This window comes from Myripristis murdjan, chromosome 7, assembly GCF_902150065.1.
Source record: "Myripristis murdjan chromosome 7, fMyrMur1.1, whole genome shotgun sequence".
Lineage (NCBI taxonomy): Eukaryota > Metazoa > Chordata > Actinopteri > Holocentriformes > Holocentridae > Myripristis > Myripristis murdjan.
In genome coordinates this window covers 24,481,493-24,505,845 of record NC_043986.1, presented here as the reverse complement: position 1 = coordinate 24,505,845, position 24,353 = coordinate 24,481,493, and the positions used below count along the sequence as shown (strand labels likewise).

At 43.4% G+C, this 24,353-nt stretch overlaps 1 protein-coding gene across 4 annotated transcripts in view; it reads left to right on the top strand.

Annotated features, from left to right (window-relative positions):
- acap3a (ArfGAP with coiled-coil, ankyrin repeat and PH domains 3a) overlaps positions 1–24,353 on the top strand; it is a 56,401-nt gene that overhangs the window by 12,886 nt on the left and 19,162 nt on the right. For all 4 annotated transcript variants that reach the window (XM_030055702.1, XM_030055703.1, XM_030055701.1 and 1 more), the window contains exons 2-6: positions 11,652–11,709; positions 15,612–15,731; positions 16,580–16,633; positions 23,710–23,768; positions 24,114–24,297. In XM_030055702.1, coding sequence (XP_029911562.1) covers positions 11,652–11,709; positions 15,612–15,731; positions 16,580–16,633; positions 23,710–23,768; positions 24,114–24,297 — 475 coding nt within the window. The remainder of the gene's footprint in view (positions 1–11,651; positions 11,710–15,611; positions 15,732–16,579; positions 16,634–23,709; positions 23,769–24,113; positions 24,298–24,353) is intronic.

The following is a 24,353-nucleotide window of genomic DNA, read 5'->3' as shown; positions in this document are numbered from 1 at the left end:
GCAAACAAAAATCACAATAAATAATTATACCAAATACTTGTGTACTTGTAGAATCGTAATACTATCTAGCCAGCTCCCACGTATCATGATAGCATTTAGGAGATAAGCATATTGTCTCACCCCTAACGTAATCTGCCAGTGTTGTGAAACAATTTAACATTTTGAAGTATCATTTGCAACCACCTGAAAATTTCAGGTTTATGATGGGTATCATCATTTCAATACGGCCCGGGTTGAAAAACACTGAACCTATCCTTTATGATTTTCCAATTCAGCACTAAACGGAGGTTTCTTTCAGTAAGGATGCAACAGGTCCACTCTTGCAGCTTGCTGGCCACTGTCCCACTGGCCACCCCCACCCCTCCTGCTCAGCACATCACCTCCTGCCCCCTTGTCCTCCTCAGGCCTTCAGTCAGGGGCTTAGCATGGACAGGAGCCCTCCAGGCACACGGCTATAAATCCCTTGCTGATTCCCAGATAAGCCTCGGTCGTGGCCCACCACTCCCACTGTTTAGTCCTCTAACTTTGACTGACAGCCAGGCACCACTAACAATCAGATCCCTCAGGGACACGCAGAATAATGCTCCCTGCTATCAGGTTATGCAAACAGTTCAAAACGCTCTGAAAAGATGCTTGTTAAAAGTAACAATGGACTAACAACAACCAATTGTGTGAGTGAAATGCTGCTTTTCTCACAGCATCAGATATGAAGACACTTTCTGACACTGGGTCTTTTATATGGGTATCTTTAATACTGAACTGTATCCAGTTGCCTAAGTACAGAATGAAAGGCAACACTGTGCAGAGGACGTCTGGTCCAAAGCTGACCCATAGTTATAGCTTTGAAATATTAGTGGAAAGCCTGACACAGGAAAGAAAACCCTCCCAGATCCAACTCGGATATTGTAGGAGAGAAACACGTGGACTCTCGGCCGCATTATGGGCATTATGGGTTATAATTTTGGAATTCAGGCATGCGCCGTTAAAATGTTAAACTGAACAGCGACAACAGGTCTATCAATATTCTCGACGTCAGCAGCTGAATTCTGCTTTCATATTCAACTTTTAAGTAGGGCTTTGCTCCGGGCATGTACCCTTAAATCTGTCTGTCTGAATCAAGAAGCTAAAATTAGATGATCCAGATGTTTTGCCATTTGTCTGCTGCACAAAGCCCTGAGCCAGGACAGTTAAAAATGGCAACAATGTTATTTTCATTATTTAGACATCACAGAATCTCCACAAGTCAGTGGATGGCTTCGTGATGCCACAGAGAAGAAAGCGGCAGCGCCTGTCCCATTTTCCTATTTTTAGCAGAAAGAGGCCTTTACGGTCTGCTGATTTTTCTCTTATATTAATCGCTGCCTTTGACGCACGTATTTATGTCCTCTTGCTCTATTCCAAATCAGTCTGACATCTCGGTCGTGCCGCTGATTCAAGCCCCCACATGCTGTCTTCTCCGAGTAAATGTAACTGGCTACAATTTGAATGGAGTGGGTTTAAAAAAGAGCGGGAAAGGCCTCCTCAGCTGTTGTTTTTGCTCAGAACCAGCGTCCGTGTCTCTCTGACATGTTATTCCCTGGCTGTGAAGTGAAGGGGGGAGACACACACTGTTGTTGACTTTGTCTTTTGGCAGGCAAACCTCTTGCCTCTCCTGTACCTCCGTGCTGCCTGAGCCATATGTGTGTGTGTGGTGTGTGTGTGTGTGTGTGTGTGTGTGTGTGTGTGTGTGTGATGGGACATGGGCCGGGGGCAGCTGCTCACTCCCCAGGGGTCAGGTCACTCTCGCAGGGTTGCTGCAGGGTTAGGACTCAGGCCATGGCAGCCAAAGTGTAGGTGTGTGTGTGTGTGTGTGTGTGTGTGTGTGAAAGAGCAATTAACATTATTACCCGTAGTTCATTTCAGGCTCTGAATGAGGTACATTGGTTTTGTAGGGATTGCATCATCGGTATTTTTTATTTTTTAGTCTTGTTTCATTCTAGAGCCTCTTTTTTGTTGTTGTTGTTGCATTAACTCGATGGTTTTCGCACCACATAAATTGATGTCAAAATGAGCGCAATCAAAAAGCCATGTTTGAATGAAAATCTGGATCCAGCTGATGTTTTGTTCTTGGGAGTTTTCCTTGGATGCATCGGCGAGCAAACCTGGCAGTGGCTGAGCAGGAATAAGGTTCTCATGGCTACGGGAGTCTTGTTTGATTTGAATGTTGTTTCTGTTGAAGAATGTGTCTCTGTTCCTCTCTTCATAGGCGCATTGAGAAGATGGGATTCATGTGGTCAGATTATACGGGAATGTTATCCTCTGCTCAGGGACTGCCTGCCTGGCTGCTTTACTGCCTGTGAACCGTTGGTTGGTGGACAGTGCCAGAACTAATGTGTCTCTCCAAGGGAGGGACTGAAAATATGCACACATGTTGTTCAAGGTCCAACAAGACAGTAACCGTCTGAGAGCCACACTGTGGAGCAGGAGCTTTTGTAACGGCAGAGAGGAAACTTTGTTATGTTTGAATCCTACCCGGATTTTGACAGAAAACTGTCGCATGAAATCTGGGGCTACGAATTTAAAAAGACGGATGATTCTATCTTCTAAAATATATAGCACACTAAGGCGCAATGACTTAAATGTTTTACATTTTAGCCTTACTTTCATGTCCACTATAAATTAGTAAGAGTAGATACCATGTTTTCAAATGGTGGCTGTATCATTTTGGAATGAAAATCTGAAGCAACAGGTTTATTTAATGACTGGTCAAACATTTCTGACAATTCTGACATAGAGAAAATAATATCCGCCATCATGCAAAATAATGCCACAAAAAAAAAAAAAAAAATACACTGCAGCTCTTAACAAGCTCTTCCTCATGATCTCTAACAAAGATTCTGCATAGTATAAATGCAGTTGAATAGAGAAGAGAAATAATTGGTTCCTCTATTATTGCTTTGCCAGTGTATCAGGCCAATATTGGCTTTTTATTAAATACTTTGTATAGGATATCAGGTGGTCCACTGCAGATAGAGCACAGCTATGAAAGCAGTCTGTAACCTGCAATAAAAGTTTCAGTTCAATTTATATTTATTCAGCTTTTGTTCAGATACGCTTTTCTCAATTAATTCTTCATTAAATAGGTAGTAAATGTTTTCCAGAGTCTCTGCAACCACTGCATACGAGTGGCCTGTTGCCCTGCCTTGAAATGCTGCTGTTAATGTACCTAAGACAATTTCATTCGTTTGGGTTTTAGTGGAGAGTTTAAGATTCCCATAGTGGTCTAACTTCTCTTTCAAGAGGTTTTTCCATACCGCCAAGAATTAAAGTCTGGGTGAAACACTCAAAACCTGCAATTTTTGGCATGAAAATGATCAAATATTAAGATTCTAAATATTTAATGTTGGCAAAAAATAGCCTAAAAATAGTGTATCAGTGTTCAAAAACCAAAATCGGTCAAGCCCTTGTTTTTTATTTAACGACTAAAGGTCGTAATGTTGTCAAATATTACTTTTTTTAAATTCAGTGGGTGGCTCTTGTTTTTTACACCACTGTGTTTTTGACCATTTTTAACTTGGCGTTTTAGCACTTTGGGCTCCTTTCTGAAAACAAGAGCAATACACGTCAAGCCCTGAGGCTGCTCATGCCCCGCTGATTTATGTGCTGCGGTCTGTGGCGTACAGCGCGGCACCACAGAGCCTGTGAGGGTCTTACAGGGAGAGCTGGCAGGGGTGTGGCAGCGATGGAGGAGGAGGTGCAGAAAGCAGACGGGCAAAAGTTCAGCCGCAGCAGGCAGACTGGTCATCTGAGGTGGAATGCTCGATCCCCTGCCAAACGAGATATCTCCTTCAGTTAAAAAAAAAAAAAAAAAAAAATGTATCAGAAGTGTTGATTTTGGAGAGGTCGGTGTGCAGCCCTGAGAGGAATATGTATTGTCAGCCAGAAACAAGCTCCCCTCCTTTTCCCTCTCTCCCGCCTTTTCCCCTCTCTCTCCCTCCTTTTCTTTCACCAGTCCAGACACTCTGGATGTGAGACGTCCTGCAACGGCCTGATGGCTGTGTGTGTGTGTGTGTATGTGTGCGTGTGTTTGTATTTGATGAGCTCAGCTGGGCTCCACATGCAAATAAGCCTGTGAAATCCCATCCCAGCTTGTGCTTTTGGGAATTCTGTGCAGGAAGATAGAGCAGTGTATGTTTTCACAAAGTCAAACTCACGCGTTCAGGTTTTGTTAGACTGACTCCTTGCTGATTTCAGTCTGCCTGTGAGACAAGGTGGGCCAAATACTGCACAGGCATCTGCCGGGCAGCGTTAGGTCGCACAAAGCATGATGGGTACTCTTGGCACAACCAGCACAACAGCTCTGATGGCCCGCCTGTCCCCTCCCTCTGAGACGGCGGACAGACAGAGTGAGGAAAGGATGATAGATGACCGCCCCGCGCTGATTGTATCCAAACCCCATGATGGAATTGCACAGATGGTCGCAATATTTTTGCCAGTGCAAATATCAGTTCTGTTCCTGATGCATAATAAAAAGATCAAACAATTCAGCAAAAATACACAAAATGCTATTGAAGAATTCAAAAACAGAATCCACAAATATTCTGGTTTTCGAAATCCTTAGAATGGAGGTAATTTGAATGAATGAGTGAACTGCTTGACTGAAACTCATTGAAATGTCGGGAAAATTATCATTGAAAGTATAAAGTGTGCATGCACATGTATTTTGACACGCCCTGTCCGGTCTAATTTGCAGTTCAGAGACCTCATGTTGCATGTGACAACAAAATTCCATCAACTGCGTACAATTAGCCTAATAGAGTACATTCGTCCACTGCTTCCTGCTTCATTTATGGTGCCTTTTCAAATTAACTGTCTGAGTTTCATATATGTGTGGTTCTGTTTTTCCTTTTATTAGTTTTCATGCAGACAGAGATGTCCTTTCCAACAGCCACTTTACCCGCAGAGCCCGTCCTTGGCCGCTGCCTCTGTCCTTCTTGGTAATTTGTGAGGCCTCCCTTTGCTGTGAGAGTAGACATATGCCCCTTTTGCTGAGAAAGACCCAGTTTCTTGGCCTGACACTGAGGGGTCAGTCGGGTCAGGTGCTGTAGCTGTTAGGCCTCTCATTGTCACTTTAGTCACTGCTCGACCGGGAGCCCTCTGGGGAGTGTGTGGTTTGACATTCATCTTGGCAGTTTTCAGATGGCACAGCGTCGGGCACATGCTGTAGTATTCATTAATGAATGAAGTCAGGCTGATTTTAATTTTTTGTTTTATTGAGTGAATGATGTATCTGTTTCTTTCCCGAAGATGACAAAAATTCACCAGTTCTGTTTTTTTTTTTTCAAGCGATGCAGAGATACAGATACTGTTATCAATGCTGATAGAGGACTAACATAGAATAACCTTTAATTTGGACTGTTCAGTGCTCATATTCAACAGTATCATCATATCAAACTAAACTCAATCTGAAGTCAACTAATATTATTTGGAATGTACTGATTCCATTTTTTCTTGGCTGATTCTGATTGTGGATTTTCTTTAAGCCCGACATGCTGATACTGATCCCAGTCGATTCCAGTTTTCTTTTACAGCATACACATAAAAGTGTTTGTACCTGTTCTTAAATGAGCAACTTATTGGTTTGCATATAAAACAATAAACAGATAACAACTTGGCCAAATGGGGAAAACAATAAAGAAATAGCTAACATTGAACTTTGATTCTTCTTCCCACAGTTTGTAGAAATCCCACACAGCAGACATGTTTGCACCAGTCAGAGCCAGTCAGCCCAGTGCGACACTTGGTCCAGTGTTGCCAGGTTGGTGTGGCTGGTGGTTTTCCCCCAATCCAGCAACACCGTTTAAACACTGTGTCATGCTGTTTGAAATGTTAAACTGTTAAAACACTGTTAACACTGTTCAACATTCAAATTCAAATGGCTTCCAACCCACAGTTTTTTCAACTCTTGAGCCTCAGCCACCGTACCTATCTGGCAAAACTGGTGCCTGAGATCGGCCAAAACACTCAGCTTCATAGTCAGACATCGATCTGAGCCGATCTGACTTAAAATCAGCCAGTTCAGTTCTCAGGCCATTCAATCGGTGCACCCCCCAAAATGATTGATACTCAGCTGAGTATTTACATCGGACGGGTTGATACCAAATATCTACACTGACTCAATTGTTAAACTGATATAAAGTTGATATGAAGCTGAACATCAACATTGGACAGTCCAAAAAAAAGTGTGACACTGTCGCTATACAAGGCATTATCACTGACAGAGGTTTTACACAAGACGGATATCTCAAAATCAGTAACATGTCAGGAGTAAAAGTAATATCTTGATTTTGTCTGTTAGGTAAGCATCAGCCCATATTTCTCAAGTGGTAGGAAAAAGAATAATTTTATGCCAATCATTTTATCCTGTGTACCCCAACTGTTGGTCCAAGCCTGCACTGCACAGTGAAAGATCGTATTGTACTTGTGTCAGTATCGATATTGAAAAAGTGGCGCCGATGCAACCCTATTCTCCGCGGTTAATTTCCTACTTAACTGAATATACTGATTACCAATAGAACATTTGTCCTCTGTTGGTGAAAGACCCCAGAGGTTAGTAGGTCCTGTACCTCTCCTCAACTCTGAACCAGACTGTGGCTTCATCGACATGCCTGGGATCAGACGCGCAGGGCCCCCGAGAAAAAATAGTATGGTGTGTTGGTGGTCCTGTGGATCTCTGCATTCAATCTGCTGAATGGGTGGGTGGGCCGGGTGGGGAGTCTGTCTGCGAGCGTAGATGGCTATTGCCTTGGAAACAGGGTTTGGTGAATGGTTGCCACTCAGCTGTTGGCTACACACAAGTATTTGGCACAGTAGGAGATCAGAGGGGGGATGGGGAGGTCGAAACCCCCTCACTTGTAGAAGAGCTCTGTTGCCCTAATATATCCTGACGCTGTTGACGTGAGCACCTGAGACATCGACTTTTTTAACCCTGTGGTGGACCCTACACATACAGCACATGTAACTAAATCTATCCATCCGCCGACGGCTTAATGCCCCAGCCCGCGGCATGTTGTAATTGAAGCATAAATGAGTAATTATTGCTGCAGCAGACATGTCAGTTCTGTGAAGCCATTAGTGCAGATGCGTGTGTTGAAGAATGTCTGAGGTTAATGCAGCAACAGCGGCACACTCTCCTCGTCTGGTGCAGTAATGTGAGCGCTGTTTATAGTGGGGCTGGGCTCTCTCAGAACAGAAAGCAGCAGCAGACCCATTTAAGTATGAGGAACACATCTAAGCTTTCAAGTGGAAGTAAAAGCCTGGGCTTATGAAACAATAGCCTGGGTTTTGAAGGCATGTTGGGAAGGGTATTACCGGAGACATTTGAACTCACTCTGCACCCTAAAAGCATTAGGGTCGGGTTACCACAGATTATGGGCCAGGGTAATTCTTATTATTAAGTTATTAGGATAATGAAAAAAAGTGACGTCTACTTGATAAGTGCAAAACTTTTGTTTGGAGGACAGATGAGGCATTTATATTGTGGATCATTTAGTGGAGAAGTAGGATTTTTTTTTTTTTTTTTTTTTTAGTGACTAGCTGGCTTTATGCTTTCAAAATGGGCTGGGTTGGATTTTTTTTATTTTGGTAAGTGCTTGGCATTGCATAGCTGGGGGCACCTGCCTGACCCTGCATTAGCTCATATAGTGGTCTGTCCACAGCGCGGGAGGAGGAGGAGGAGGAGTAGGACAAGGAGAGGGAGGCGAGCTTGGCAGGGTGGGGGCATTAGGAGCCACGCAGCTAAGAATAACCCGAGCAGGGCTGCTGTTCAGCGAAGCCGAAGGGAATATTCTTAGGGATCCCACCCCTTTTCCACTCACCCATTCAGCCTTGCAATCCGGCCTCAATTAGGGCACTAAAGCAATCAATATGAGAAACTGCTGTCATCTCTTCAGACAGGAAGTCGCAATGTCACAATGGAGCCCTCAGGCAGATGGGGTCGTCTCATCGCAAACCCCTCTGTTCCCCTTCCTGCATCCCAGCTCCCACCCCGTCCCATCTCCGGCCTCCCAGGCAGCCCATTCTCCCCACTGATTAATCCCTCCATGCAGGGTGTTAAATTTAGCCGAGATTAAAGATATTGAATAGTGTGAGAAAGAGCAAACAGTGGATTGATATCAAACAGTCTGCTGATTACTGAGGATCACTTGAAGCTAGCAAACAGGCTGCTCTACAGCTGTTCTCATTTGTATGCTGGCACACTGACGCCGCCGCATCGCTCATTGGCTGATTCGTTCCCCTCTAGAGGGCTTCCCTCCCTCTGTAGGGTTTAGTTGGTGTGCCCCAGCTGGCACAGGGTTTGGGAACCACGGCTGTATTTTCGGGGTCAGTACCTGGACCCAGCATTGGCTCGCTCCTCAGCCTCACACCTGCTCATTACTCATACAGGCCACCAGGCTGCTCTGCCCGGGTTTGCCCTCCCAAACACAACCCTCTGGGGCATCTGTGCTCAGCTGCATCCCTCTCAGCCGTCCAGTTCATAGACAGCAGCCAAGCCACGCTCAGTAACCAGCGATGGAAATGTGAACTCTGTATTCGAGGCAACGTCACATGGTTTCAAAGCGTTTAAAGATCGTATTTTGCCAGTGTAAAACAAAATTAGCACACATTTCACCCAGGAAAATTAGACACTAAAAATGTCTTCTCACAGGGCAAAATAGCTCCTGTCTCTGAATCTGATCTCTCGGAAGAACGCAGTCAAGCGGCATGTGAATCTGCTTAGGGTGTGAGGCGGCTTGTGAAATAAGAGAAACCCAGGTCTTCTGTGATTTTGGCTCCGCTAACCAGCACCTCAGCCGTTCTCCTGGACGCCCTGTCAGCATGTCAACAGGCCAGAAACCACCGCAGTGCTCGCTTGCTCAGCACAATCTCAGTGTTTATTATGTTGTTTTTTTTTTTTTTTTTTTTTTTACACTGCTTCTTAACTGCACTGTTCCCTGTCAGATAAACGCTCCCAGATTAATCCTGTAAACTAGCTGCTGCAAGTAGCTTCCATCTGCCCAAACCAGTGCTGTGCAGCGAATTGAGATGTTTCAGTTTTTTTTATTAGAACAGTCGAGCATTAATGACTGTATGCACAGTATATAATGTCCCCGCGAGATGTGAACCACAAACAGGTTTACTGCTGTTCAGGACCATAAAATCTCTTGATGAGTTTTTAATGATGCATTGATCATTCACAGGTCACAGTAGCCTTTTTGTGACTCGTGTTATTATGTAGTTAGTTACTCTTCTGTAAGGGTCAACTCACAAGCACATCGGGGACCTCTTCGGCCCACTTAGGGGCTGGTTGCCATGGCTACGGGCCCTGGGCACTGTGTGCATCCATTATGGGAGGCATGTGCGCAGTGAGACGGGGCAGTGGGGGTTAGAGCCCGGGGGTCCAATGGGAGCAGCTGTCCCGCGAGCCAACATCCATACACCAGGGAAACACATCTGGAAGGCTAACAGCTCGATGTGCTCTCACCACGCTCAGCCAGGCCGGGTTAGCTTCACTTCTGGAGCAGAGCCGCTGAGGAGAAGCCTGGCCAAAGCTGCGGTTGAGCCCTATTCATAATCCTTTCAAGAGGTGTACCAGTGCGCCTAGCCTGTGATTATTAAAGCAATTATTAGGGTTTAACCAGTAATCGGTTTTGAAGACTCACAGAATTCGATATCAGTATTATTCAACTGAAAATACCTGTGGCTGATATTCAGGTTTTGTTTTGTTTTTTGTTTTTTTTTTTTTAATTTGATCATGTGAGAAATTTGCATATACTCATGGTTTCCTGCAGAACTCAACAGTGTTCTTATCAGAGCGGGTTTGTATTTCAGTTTTGGATCGCAATTTTGGCTTCAGCTCGGTTTGAAAAAACACTAAGATTGTCAATGTTCACTGTATTTCGTCTTATTTGCAAAGTTTACTCATTATTCATTATATTCATTAATTCATCAGCTAAGTGTGTGGTTGTATGGCTCTCATACAGTGAATGTGTTTGTAACACTGCGCTTTCATTGCAGGTGGTAGAGACCATCCATGCAATCTACATGGCTCAGAAAGTTTAAAAATACATGGAGGCCTGCACTATTTGCTAATCATGCTGGATTATCTCAGTGCTATAGACGCGTTAGAGCAAAAAAAAAAAAAAAAAAAGACATTTCAAGAGCAGTCAGAGTCTGGCTGCTGTTGCTGAAAGGCGTGAGGACAGCAAGCCTCCTCAATAGCAGGGCACTGTTAAGCTCTGCATTATCACACAGTAAAACTCCTGTTTCAAAAATGACATCAGCTATGAAAATGCTGTAAGTCAGCCTGCTGCAAGATTATCCCTGGGTGTGGTTAGCCGAACAGTTTTCAGTAGGAGATCAGCTGAGGTTACAATAACATACATTCATTACACCACATGTGTGGAGTGGTATGGTATTGATTATTTAGGTAATGGATGTTTCCATTCTGTACGAGTCTGAGCTTTCTGACAGACATTTCCCCTCTGGTGTATTTTCCTCCCGCTCATTTGAAAGGAGATGGTGAGAGTAAGCGCTTGTGGGGGTGGAGGGTAATATCAGAGCACGTGCCATCCTCCGTCCCCTGAGCCCGCTGCTGCCCAGCCAAGCGGGCTAATCCACCCAAGGCCAGGCGATGACGGGAAAGAGAGAGAGAGAGAGGGAGAGAGGGAGGGAAAGAGATGCAGGGAGTTTTTACATTCTGCCAGCCACTTATGGCAGATATATGCCACAGATACTCTCATCACAGAGCGCTATTATTTGCAACATTATGTCTTCTCTATCTAATGGAAAGCACATCTTAAGTGTGGTGAGAAAAAGGCAGAGAGCTCTCTGCTCATATGGAGGCATGTGTATAGGGAGCGATGACAAGCAATATATAAATTATATTTACACTCCAGTGAAGCCATGAGGTCGCACAGAGTGGGGGGAAGCACAGAATGGGGGGTGGGGGTGGGCAGCAGATAGAGATAACATATCGAGGCGGTGAGGGATGATAAATCTCCTCCTCTGACCAGAGATCCGTACATCATCCACCCACTCGTATTGACATGGAGCCATCAGATGACTGTCGGAAGAGGCCGCCCTCATAGCTGCAGCCTCTAAGGAGGGGTGTTTTTTAAGGAAGACGTCAGCCAGCACTCGATCGCCGAGAGTAAATCACATTTCTCCCCGAGGTGCCGGCTCCAGATGCTGTTGGGTGTGGCGGGGGTGTTGGTGGTTGTGGTGGTGTTGGTGGCGGGGTAGGTGGATAGGGCAGTCGGCCATGTTTCTCTCTCTGCGGGTAGACTTTGTCTGTCACTTTGTTTTGATTGAGCTGAACTGCTCCTGGGACGGCGTCTCAGTCACTTAACACTCCCTCGGCTGCACACCCAAGCTCTCGCCTGTTGCTGCTTCAACATGTCGGGGTTTGGCTCCACCAAACTCCATCTGTCACTCACAGATTTATGAGCCATCCTCATGCTTTCGAAGGACACTGGAAATTGCAACCAGATTGCAGAATGACTATGATTTCCACATACTAAAAAAAGACTTGTAGATAGGTAAAGCTTGTTTGGGGTGAGGAGCTGCTATCAGTCATGCATAATGTATTACTGTCAATGCATAAACCAGGGTCTCATGTTTTTGTTTTTCAGGGCAAACATTGATGAGGTGGAGACAGAGGTTGTGGAGATTGAGGCAAAGCTAGACAAGGTAAGTCAGCTTGATTCATTGCATTTTAATATAATTGCAAGAAGAACCCACACACTGTCTACACCTGCAGAAGAAACTTTATTGCAGCAAGGACCCACTGACTGAAACTTAGCAATAAAGTTTATTCTGAAAGCGTAGACAGTGTGTGGGATGTTCTTGATTTTCCTGCTTTGCTTGCTTGGTTTTTTTGGCTTTGTTTTGTTTTATTCTGCTTACCTGTCAGTCTGGGATGTCCTGTTAGGTGTGTAAACGGTTTTCTACAACATGTTGATATAATTGTCACTGCAAATTGTCTTTCAGCACAGTGGTAGAACCTGACCCTACCATGCCATTTTCAGGATGTGGGACCAGATTCGCAAATGTATTGTTATGATAGATATTAAAAAATAACATAAGGAGAAATTTTAGGAGGTTCTCATGAGAAGGCTGCTAAGTGCAATTCCTCAATATTTTTAACTGTCTCATTTCTTGCAAATTTAATTAATTTTCCTACTTATGAACATCTCAGTATAGCACCTGAATTAACGATGGTTAATAGACGTTAGGTTTACTACCACTGAGCTTAGACCAAATTTAAATTTTCATTTATTAAAATAACTATCAGGTAGTACAATATGTGATTTATTAAAATCCATTGTGCCTCATCACTAAGTCCATCTAACTAAGGATTTACGAAAGTATGTGGATGAAAATGTTTAAATGTTGGTTGCTGTTATTTTGCTAAAGTGTAATTATAAAATTTTCTGTAATTATACAATTTTTATAAAATTTTCTTGGTAATTTTCAGTAGATTTAAGACAAAGGCCTGCTTCAGTCTACACCAAATAAGACTGATCTTAATGTTACATGGGAAACCTGTGAATAGTTTGAACTATAACCTCACTCTCTAAAATGTGTTTAATTGTATATTAGACACTTGTCTTTTTGCTGTAGGGATTTTGAGAGGGGTTGAAGTGTTAAGAAAAGTTCAGAAAAGTTCAGAAAAAAATAGAGAACAGTTTCAAGACTTTCATTTCAAGAATACCATGTATTATTATATAACAGAACAGAACAAGAAATCGAAGATGTGTAAGAACTGTTTTTAAGAACATCATTTTTAAGACGAAAGTTTTTTTTTTTTTTTTTTTTTTTAACAATTGTTTGTGAATCTGGTGTTTTTTGTGCCAACATACTGTATGTTAAGGTATAAGCCAGTCAGTGTATGGCATGCCATTAGAGAACTACATTTGTGTTTATGGGAAGTAGCATCATCTTAACACAAGCCGTTTCTGATGTACCTCAGTCAGCCACAGTTTTATCTGATGTTCGGGGTGTAATTGTTCAAAAATGTCACATTTTTATCGGTTGACATTTTTGTTCATGCCTTCTGGTTCAGTATGACATCACCACCAACTGCAGTAGTAATGGGATTTTGGAGTAAAAATGTTGAAAATTAGTAAATTCTTTGACATTCATTGTTAAATAGTTAAATATTGTAGTATAGAGAATGAACTCGTTGCAAAGGGTATTTTTCACTTCATGGTGACTTTAAAGTACCACACAGCCTTGTAAAGAGATCAGTTTACAAACAGTGATTTACACAGTAAGATTAGCTCCCAGAAATAGGCTTTCCAGACTTTGATTAATCCCTAAACCCTTGTTTGGAACTCTTATAAGACTTTGATATTTTTGGGTACCTAGTCCTGATGCAGCACCCTGGGTTCGAATCCAACTGCAGGCCATTTGCTGCATGTTATCCCCTCTTTCTTCACCGCTATTCCTCACTACCTCTCTCTACTGTCAAATAAAAGCAGAAATGCAGAAAAATATCCAAAGTACCCATAGGCTTCTGTGACTATTTGCTGCTACATACTCTGATTTCTTCCAGACAGCATGCACATTAATCTGGACAGTGTAATTTCACTCACTGTTGCTCAGCATTTCAGCTCAGGTTTGTTGAAATGTGACGTGGCAGTAGGCAAGACTCACTGACAACATTAGAATGCATTACACTGGCTTTCAAAGCATCCAGTTACCCCCATAATGAGGCAACCAGATGCTCTGCCTGTAATGCTCATGTCACAAGTCCATCTGTTCCTTTTGACATTGAATTACAGTACGTGTCAGTGAGAGCCAGGATTAGTCACTCGGCCTGCTCTTCTTTTACTGTCCTCAGTGTTGGCAAACTCTGCTGCAGCATGGCTGCCAATGAGCAGTGACCAGCAACCAGGCAAACCATGCAGATCTGTTCTGTTGCCTTCACAATGTGCTGTGTGGCGTTTCATGCTTCAGAGGCAGAAAACTCACAAGGTACAATAATGTGAGATGACAAAGACACATCCGTCACTCGAATGATCTTTGTAGCAATGGCATCTAGATTTCACAATATCTACTGTTCTGGGATTGATTTGGGGTTGCTTGCTGTCCTCCACGTGAGGGATTCTAATCCAATCGGAGGTCTCAAAAATTAGATTATGTAAGGGGAAAAAGCCAGAACAAGGAACTTACTAAGTCTGTGATGCATGCTGTATATTTCCTTTGCTTCTCTGATCTGTATTACCTATCGCCTATTCACCACTTTTAATCTCTTTAAGGAAACAAAAATCATCATTAGTAAGTTTTAAAGATATTCGAAGTCTGTACCTTATTATGTTGTTCATCTAAGGTGCTGTGGGTGCTGTGATCATATTCTAAGCTTAGGCTGGGCATTTTCAACTTTTTTCACACAAGTCGCATTGAAAAGACATGAATGCTGGGATAAAAACATAATGTTAAAATAATCACTCATGCATCTTTTTTTGTATGATAAAAGTTTCTTGAGGTTTACAGTGAAATTAAACCATTCTTCAGGATCCCTTGGAAACCCCCTAAAGAACCCGTGGCAGTCCCCAGACTCCACCTTGAAAACCAATGGCTTAGGCATGAGCAAAGTATCTGTAGACCTCACGTGGATTTGTTTTATGTCTGCAGTGACTTTAACTTGGGTGAACTTTGGACACATGTAGATGGTCGTTACAGTACACTCAGTACATTGTACAGCAGCACAGCCCCAACTGTCAAACCTCTAATCCTCAATCTTCCCGCCTTTCCTCCATGTGGGTGAACAGGTGGGATTCCCCGCTCAATGCCCAGCACTGCCAGTGCTTTGCCAGCTTGTTCTCAACATTTTCCCAAGCCTATGGGGCTCCTTCTTGGGATTAGACTGTTGGGCAGAATAGCTTGATCCAAAGTCTGGTTAGCAGCTGGGAGGAAATAGGACTTTGCTGTAGAGGAGGGCTTTGCAGAACAGAGAGCCTGGCTAGAGTACACAGGGGAGTGAAGAAGAAGAAGAAGTACAGTTTCCTCTCATGAAAGCAGAAGCAAAACAATGGTTATTAACAAAACAGCATTCATGGCAGGCAATACAGATTTGGCTGACAGAAGTTGACCTTCACAACAAGGGAAACTACATTGTGATATGTTCACTAGCAGCATATTACATACCGTGGTAGAGATATAAGTCCAGTGTCTGTTTTCAATTCAGATCGCATGAAGCGTAGCGTTTGCATGTGTCTTGGACACATGCTGATGTAGCAGGGCAACATATGGACCCCACCTGAGAATGTACCCACTACTGTCTGTTACCACAGGTGATAATTGAAGCCTTCGAAAACAAACATGCAACTGTACGACACACGTCCGTGTCCATGTGTGGTAATGTTTAGCATGTGCTGAAAGCAGGGAAATTTTTGAGGCTTGTGGTTGAGCGTGTGATGTTCTGTAGAACCCAACCGTCTGCTGTCTTCAAGCATGGCTTCTTACGTCAGAGAGAGTCACATGGCGCGCCTCGCCGATGAGGTTTCTGTCTCGCCCCGCTCTGTCTTATATGATTTTATGGATTCAGCTCACATTGTGCTTTCATGTGTCTTCTCTCTCCTCCCCAGCTGGTGAAGCTATGCAGTGGGATGATCGAAGCAGGGAAGGCGTATGTCAGCGCCAACAAGCTCTTTGTCAATGGGATCCGGGATCTGTCCCAGCAGTGCAAGAAGGATGAGATGATCTCGGTGAGGCGCTGATGAGTTGGGAATGTGTCCAATTCAATTTATTAAGCCTCTGTTTGTAATGTTTTAGATTATTACAGGTTTCTTTGTTGTTTTAGCAGAAGGGATTAATACAGTAACATGCAGAATTACCCTTTGATTCATTTCTGCAGAAGGGTGCTTTCCTGATCTCTGACTGTTAACCTCAGAATTCTGTGTGTGTGTGTGTGTGTGTGTGTGTGTGTGTGTGTGTGTGTGTGTGTGTGTGTGTGTGTGTGTGTGTGTGTGTGTGTGTGTGTGAGAGAGAGAGAGAGAGAGAGAGAGAGAGAGAGAGTAAACCTGATTACCAGTGGATTAGTAACTGAGGATCAGATCAGGCCCGGAAAGTTACTCAGCACCAGCATATCTGCATTTTTTTTTTTTTTTTCCCCAAAGTTGGCCATCAGGAGTAGACTCATTGCCGCTGACATTAAGTACTATTAAAAGCCTTCTTGGCTTCAACCATATGACTAATTCTAAGGTGCTTGTTAAAGTCTTGTTCACATTTGTAGTTTCCATTGTAAAAAAAAAAAAAAAAAAATCTGAATCAGATCTGCAATTATAGTCCCCGTTTCCCGTACAAAATTTAAGGGAAAAGCCCTCCGGAGTATAAAAATACACCTCGGCCACATTAACCAGCTTTAACTTCATTTCTTGAAGTCAAATAAAATCAGCCCTCAGACCCATTCATCATAGCTTTTATTTACTTTCTTTATCCTCAGGTGTAATTACAGAAGCAGTTACAAGAATAGTTCTTTATCTCACGGTATTATCTAGTTAAAGGGCCCTGGAATACAATATGCTGAAACTATTGTGTGTTATTTTCTTTGCAGGAGTGCCTGGAAAAGTGCGGGGAAAGCCTCCAGGAAATCGTCAACTACCACATGGTAAGTCGGCCTGTTCCCCAGACTGTCCCCATATGCTCCACACAGAGTAAGCCACGTCTATGGAGACCAGCACAATGATATCATCCCATCTTGAAATGCTAACATGGACTGGCATTTAAGCCTCACTGGGGCCCTTTATCCTCCTTAGTACAATACCAAGGGTCAGGCTGGTCTGTGTTTGAAATTATTCCACATGGAGTGCGTCTTGCACATGACTGAATCTGTCTCTGTCACTGTGCTTCTGGTGTGTGTGGGCTCACAATGTAACCATCAGTACCTGTCAGCCAGAACTGCATCACATCTCAGAGACACTGATTCTGGCCTCCTGAACCGGTTTACAGGTGAATGGCTCATGTCATCGCATACATCGACAAATAAGTTCTTTTCAACGAGTGACATGGCAGATAGCTGAAGGGCCGTAACATTTTCTGTTTTCAAGAGTGCTTGGTAGTCACACCGCAAATGAATCTCCATCTTAACAGGCCATTTAGTCTCATATTCAGTCTTGTTTTTCTTAAAACAAGTGAAAAAGGCCTGCCAGTGGGATGAGATAATCCCACTTGTTTCCAATGTGTCATTTTCTTGATACTGGTGGGCTGATGTGCCTCATTCTGCCCTGTTTCAACATACTCGTTTCCAGACAAATTCCGGAAACTGCAGTGGAAACACATGCCAACTGGCAGGTTTTTTTCCATTTGTTTCAAGGAAAAACATTATTTTTTAACACTGAATATTGACTGGTTAACATGGAGATTAGGATTTTCCGAGCATCCTGTCTACATGCACCCATGGATCAGGTTCCAGAAAACCTCGCCCTGACTAACAAGAGGCAATATTTTCATTGTTAAATACTTGGGTTTTGGGGCGTTTGCCATGCAGATGGATCCACTGACATAAAACAGAGCTTGTTTGCGTTACTGCCGTGCTGATTCCCCTCCACTTCTTTAAGGCTCCTGACCGCCTCTCCCTCTCCCTCTCCGGGGTCGTTTGAAGTCCATTAGCTCGAACCCTTTGCGTGCTTCATGATGCTTTAAAGAGCAGAGCGTGTGTGCATCGCATTCCTTTTGAAACCACAACAAAGATGTGTCATCGCAAATCACCCTCCCTCCCCCCCCAGATCTATTGGTGGAGTGAAAGGTCAGCATTACAAATGGAGGGTTAATGGCCAGGGTCAGTGAGGCAAGTGTGGATTAGCTTTAGTTGTAGGACAGTAATGGCCCCGACTGACCCTGACAAGTCACGTATGGCTGTAGTTTCTGTTATATATGAGCAGGCGTGTATGTCTGGGTCGATGTGTTTTTATGTGTAAATGCATTTGTATGATTGACTGTGCATGACCTGATTGCGTGTGTGTTTATACACTGCAGTTGTACAGTAGTTTGTTCTTGTGCAGGAGTCAGCTGACAGGAAGCCGTAGTCACAGTCTACGACTTCAGAGCCAAAAGGCAGATGGAAGGCGAGGCGGCAGTCAGGCAGGGCAATTTACAGGAAGGGAAGGAGGAGGAGGAGGAGGAGGAGGAGGGGGGGAGCATCTTCATCAATCCTTCATCAGTTTCTTTTGGCATACTAAACAACAAGACTGATGACATCCAGCCAAGTAGCTTTTGCCAAATTTTTGCCGCGCACCACTGAGTTTCTTGACAGCTACAAATCAGCAGTTTGGGTCATAAATATAACATTTGTAATTAGAGTTTAATCTCATTCTAATTTAATTGTCTAGAAACTAAAATGTGTACAAATGGCCCTTATACACTTCACTTTCAGCAACATTTCTATTCATAGTTTTTTGCAATTCAGTACTAAATCCACATATCAGTTCTAAACAGTTCATCAAATCCATATGGGCTCCTGGCAAAAATGATATGAAATGGGTGGTCTGTGGTCTCAAGTGGGTCTATTGGGAGGTCCTTAACATGAAATTTTGGAATACCACTGACCTATGGTACATCGAAAGTGTTTCATATCAATGGTTTGGCTGTTTTGGCCCTTGTGTTTGTATATAGTTATAACATTTTGGGTGATTGTGAGTGATTTTCCTCTTCTTATTTTCCACCGCCAGCCCGTTTCAGTCAAACACGGGGCATTTAGCTCTCTGTCCCTCTGGCCATCTGCCTGCCTGCCTGTCAATCTGTCAGCATGCATGTCTGACTGACCGATTCTCTGTTTGTCCGGCTGTCTGGCACTGTCAGTATGCCACACTTTAGAGACCATAAGAGAGCGCGGGTTGGCCTGGGACCAGCTGGCCTGTCCACTGTAAGCTCAGCTGGGATGTTCAGCCTCTTTCTCCCTTCCCGCCAGTCCATTAGAGCCAAGAGCCTGACTGGACATTAATACAGTTGGCTCTCAGAGGTTTTCTTTGTTACTTTGATGTGGAGGCAGAGCAGATCAGGGAGCTTCATAAGTAATGTGTGTGATATTGAAGTGATAAGACGCATTGCCCTGAGATTAAAGACTTGAGAGAAATAGTGATAGTATTATCAATGATGTGACCTTAATGCACATGAGAGTGAAGATACTGGCACTGCCTGATGTTAAAGGGTTTGACTGTGTAGTTTCATCAACTGAAGCAGTAAAATTTAGCGTTGACATCTTTCATGCCTTCTTTTTTTATCAAGTATGACAGCATGTGCAGTTAACTATGTAGCCCTCCTGTACCTCAGGGATTCCCACAGTGCTCTAATGAATAAGAAATGAATATGGTTATATCTACAACTTGTGATGGATGTCCCACTCTGTGTGTGTTTTGCAGTGCAGCTGCCACTGTGCCCACCCTATGCAGCAGGCACTCCAGAATATTAAACGGGCTCGTGCAAATGGGGCTGCTGAGAGCCCACTGCCCTCAACACAGTCGCACCCTCATGCATTCACCGGCCGTAGCCGTCAAACATACACAAATGTTGAGGCATGTACGTAGATGTGTGCTCAAACAAGCAAGCACACACGTCCAAGAAAAGTAGAAAAGAAAAGAGTCCTGGCCTTCACTTTCTTTCATTTCCTGATAGCTTGGTTCTCTTGCCAGTCCAATACCACACAATAGAACAAACAGCCTCTGTTTGCATGGATGTCAACTGCAAGCCAAGTATAGCTCCTTTTACTTACGCTCTGAGACTGCATGTCTTTGCAGTTCCAGGGATTTCACAATAGATTTTGCTTTCTCCTAAATGGCCAGAAACATCAGCGGAATCAGGCCAACATTTAACAGTCTCTGTTTAATTCAAGCATGAAACTCCATATGAATACTCAATAAATTATTGACACGTGTTTGACTCTCTGAACATCCATTAGAAATGAGGGGAGACTGTGGCAGAGACGCAAAGAGTGACTTACATTTGACTTTGCCAAGTCTTAATGCATTAAAGCAGTTTTTCAACAGTATTTGCATTCGGTTCCAGGATCAGTAGAGGATGATGGGAATATGGGTAGCTATAGCTGGGGAGTGAACATGTACATGGATGGAATTAGGGTTAAAATAAGCATCAACTACCTAGGACTCTCTGGATATTGACACAATTGAATGGGACTGTATGTAGACACAGCATGAGTGAATTCCCATGTGAGATGCCAACACTCTTGGTGTCTCTTGGTTATATTTAGAAACTGGGAAACAAAGCAATGCACAGTTGGGAGGCAGTTCTGTCTAGCATTACCACCATAAGCATTGCTTACACAGTGAAGCAAAGTCCTGCAATTATTAGCCTGGACATATTGTTGCTGCTGTAAATTACAAATACTTTCTGTTAGACAAATTTTTGGTGAATAGATAAGGGATTATATATGATTGCCTGCAGCTCTATTAGTTGTCACACATTGTTCCATAAATATATTGGACCTTGCTAAATTCCCTTTTGATTTAAGATATGGTAAAGCATATGACGTAGAGAGGCAGTGAAGTTCAGTGATTCAAAGCCCAGTAGGTCCTGCTGGGTAATATGTGGGTTGGGTAAGTGAATCAGAAACGCTCATCCAACAATAAATGCAGTAATAATAAAGGTTAAAATTGTTTTTTCTTACCTAACTTTAACATTTTATGTTTTAAGTGACTGGGCTACTTAAGTAGGAGGCTTCCTGTAATACAGCGAGCAGCACAGCGACGGCTTGGAATAATTGCTTGATTGATTACATTACATCATTCCCTGTCTCAACATGCCCGTGTAACGAGAGGAAAATTAACAGTGCAGCAGATACAGTCGACATAGTAGCTCATTGTAAACGTGCTGCCGCCTCATTCCTAAGCCCTGATATCAGGTCATTTAGGAAATCTGTGTCAGACACTGTTTTCTTCTTTAAAATGTGTTTTGACAGTGTGTCTTTGTTGGACTGCATTCCAAATCCACACCGTATGTTGACACAATGCGGGAGATGAGATAGATAGATGTGATCCCAGTCAGCATAGTGTAGAGTTCAAAGCTACGAGAAGCAGGTTTGCTCCTTGAGGCAGTGGCTTGTGAATCCTGCCCTCCTGCTCCTCAGTTGGGTGAGATCACACCCCAGCACTCGTGACAGCTCACGGCAAGCACTGGCAATCTCCAAAACAAACAAACAAAAAAAAAAGCCATGGTGACGTTTACCAGTGTTTTTGAAGGGACCCGGTCTGTACTTTGGTTTCTTACTGCTTCCTGCCATTCTATGACTTCCACAACCCAGCTCACTGCCCACACCACATTTGACACACATACAAGAGATGATGCACGCCTCAAAACATCACTGAAAAGCCCAATTCCGGTAAACAGCGGTATTTATACATGATGCACACAGGCCCACAGACACAGAGTGTTAATATAATTTTCCTATATATTCTTTTCATTTGATTTGATTTAATGTTACTTGAAAAAGCTGCACATTGTGCAAAAATTTTAATTGCAGCAGAGTTTTATTTGCTTGGAGATGGTTTGATCTCTCCTGAGTCTGCAGTTACAGCACAGAGAGCACCTGTGGCATCTTGGCTCAATTAATGCAGAGTATCTCTGACCACAATCGCCGCCGCAAAGCAGCTCAGGAATGCTTCAAGCTGCACAACCACCAGGGCCAGGAAACTCCTCAACACACACGCTCACAACATGGAGGTGTGCTTGTTTACTTGTCCGCTTAAAGACTGTGGTTTTGCACGGAGCCACCATCCACCTCAGACCTCACCGCGAGTCTCCTGCGCTACGTCCCTCCTCCTCTCATCTCTTGAGACCGCCCCGGCCTAAACTCACACCCGAGTGTTTATGACCAGCACACACTCCTGCCCTGCTGATTTCTGTTTTGGCTGTCCACGTGTTTGCAAGCTCCCCTCGATGGAGTGAGATTCTAATCCTCACTTGCGGTTTTTTAGGGGCTTGTTAAATGGCATTCAGGCTAACAAGCTGACCACACACGCACAGTCGGACCTGGCCGCTTCCTCCTCTTTGCCTGTGTCAGGAGGCTCTTGTGATTTACAGTGACGGAGGGTGGTCGGCAGGCCGCCCCTTAACATGTTTGACTTAATTGTTTGACTGCAGTCCCAGAAGCCTTTGGAAACTTAGCCACATGAAGCAATATGTTTTCTTGCAATAGAAAGGTTGGCACTCGTATTAGCGTGTTTACAGTGGGCTGGATGAGACAGACTCTTGTGTGCTGTTGGAGGAATTCCTTTGTTCGTTAATCAAGTGCAGCAGCGGGTTTCTGCCGCGATGGCAGAGCCACGAGGCATCTAACAGGAAGGAAGGACTGAACTCTGTAGGTCCACTCTCACACTTGGCCTTATTTGGAACCGGTGGAGTTTATAGAGCAGTAAAATGGTTGCCTAAACTTACCATCAAAGCAACACAAAGAAGTTGACTACTTCCATGTCAACGGCATTTTATCAGAGAAAGCCCTCATCACTGTCAATAACTTAACGAAACAGTCAATAGTAAGTTTTAAATGTGTGGCAGGTTTCAATTTTGTTTTGTTTTGTTTTTTTAGCATGTGAGATATTTTGTGACAAAGCATTTTTTGTGTGGTTTTCTGGTTGCAATGTGCTTTCTGTATGAAACTAAACCCCTAAGCTGTGCACTGACCATGCTGGCAACAATAGAGGAAGTGTCATACTTCTCATCAGCTCTTGTAATCCCAGAGTTAAAACATCCATAAGCCTTGTTTCACAGGGTCATCCAAACTCAAATCTTCTAATTTGGACTCATACACAGTTGCATATCCAGTTACTCAGCCAGGGAATGGATGCATAACTCTTAACCAGTCTTACTGCTCTCTGCAGTTATGGCTCCTGCATTAAAGCCAGGGCTCTGACAGTTTGTCTTCGTGGGTTTGCACCCTGTGTTGGATGCAGACTCTGCAGTGTTGTCACGTTGTACCAAAAGCTTCCTCCCCTCCCTCTCTCTCCTCTCTTTGGCTTCCTCGCTCACTTTCTCCCTCCCTCTCTGCCCAAGTGACCTATTTAGCTGCAGCAGCAGCAGCAGCAGCATGGCAGGAGCAATCACTGAGGACGTCCTCAGAGGCAGAGAGATGGGAGGGCGGTCCTGAATGTAAAATAGGCAGCATGTTGTAGTGTTTGTATGTTATTGTGGGTATGTGAACCTGAGAGGCATTCTTCATCCATTCATTTCAGTAGGCATGAGGGGATAATTCTTCATCATTTGCATGTGTCATATGCAATTGCTGTGCTTTATCGCCCTCTGTTGGCCAAAATTTTAGCAGTGGCATGCTGATGTTTTCCCTCTATAGTAGTATTATATGCAATATGATATTGGGTGGCACAGTGAGTTTTAAAATGTTTTTTAAAATGTAGTCTACATGTTTTATGTATTGGTTGTTTTTACCATCACATTAATGAGTAAAGATTTTTACCCCCTTTAAATCAAATCTACCCCAAATTTAAATTAATCCCTCCCATATAAGGTCTTGTCTCTTATTATTACTATTTTTTACAGGGTAATAAAGAGTTTGAACATTATTCTAGCAATACTGCAAAAGCTTGGAGCATATAATATATATATATATATATATATATATATATATATATATATATATATATTATATATATATATATATATATATATAATATATATATGACTGCTCTGAACTCCAGGTGAACTTTGTGTTTCATCTTTCAGATACTCTTCGATCAAGCTCAGAGGTCTGTCAAGCAGCAGTTGCACAACTTTGTGAAAGAGTGAGTAAACACAAGAGTTTACGATGTGCCGCTTCAGCAAGGTATCGCAGCAAACTCTGGCTCTATGAAAAATTCAACACAGGTGGAAAAAGACAGCTTCCAGAACCTTTTAAAAGGCAGATTGACAGCCTTATTAGTTATTTATTTTTTAACGTTACCCCCTTACAAATCTTTTTGGTGTTTTTAAATATTAAAGAGGGAACAACTTTTTTTGTAGCCCAGATGCGTTGCCTCAGACATATCATGAACAGTCTAGTTAAGGTAGGTTTTTGTACCACCTGTATCCCTTCAATGACTTTGGTGGTAGTCTCACTCAAATTCCACCTGTCTCTATCTGTCTACAAGGGATGTACGTAAGTTCAAGGAGACCAAGAAGCACTTTGACCGGGTGCGTGAGGATATGGAGATCGCCCAGGTGAAGAATGCCCAGGCACCAAGGAACAAGCCTCACGAGGTGGAGGAAGCCACCAGCACGCTCAGCATCACCCGCAAGTGCTTCCGACACCTCGCTCTGGACTACGTGCTGCAGGTTAGATCAAGATCAAGCCTGCAATCTGCTGTTTTTTCCCCAATTTGCAGTAGATT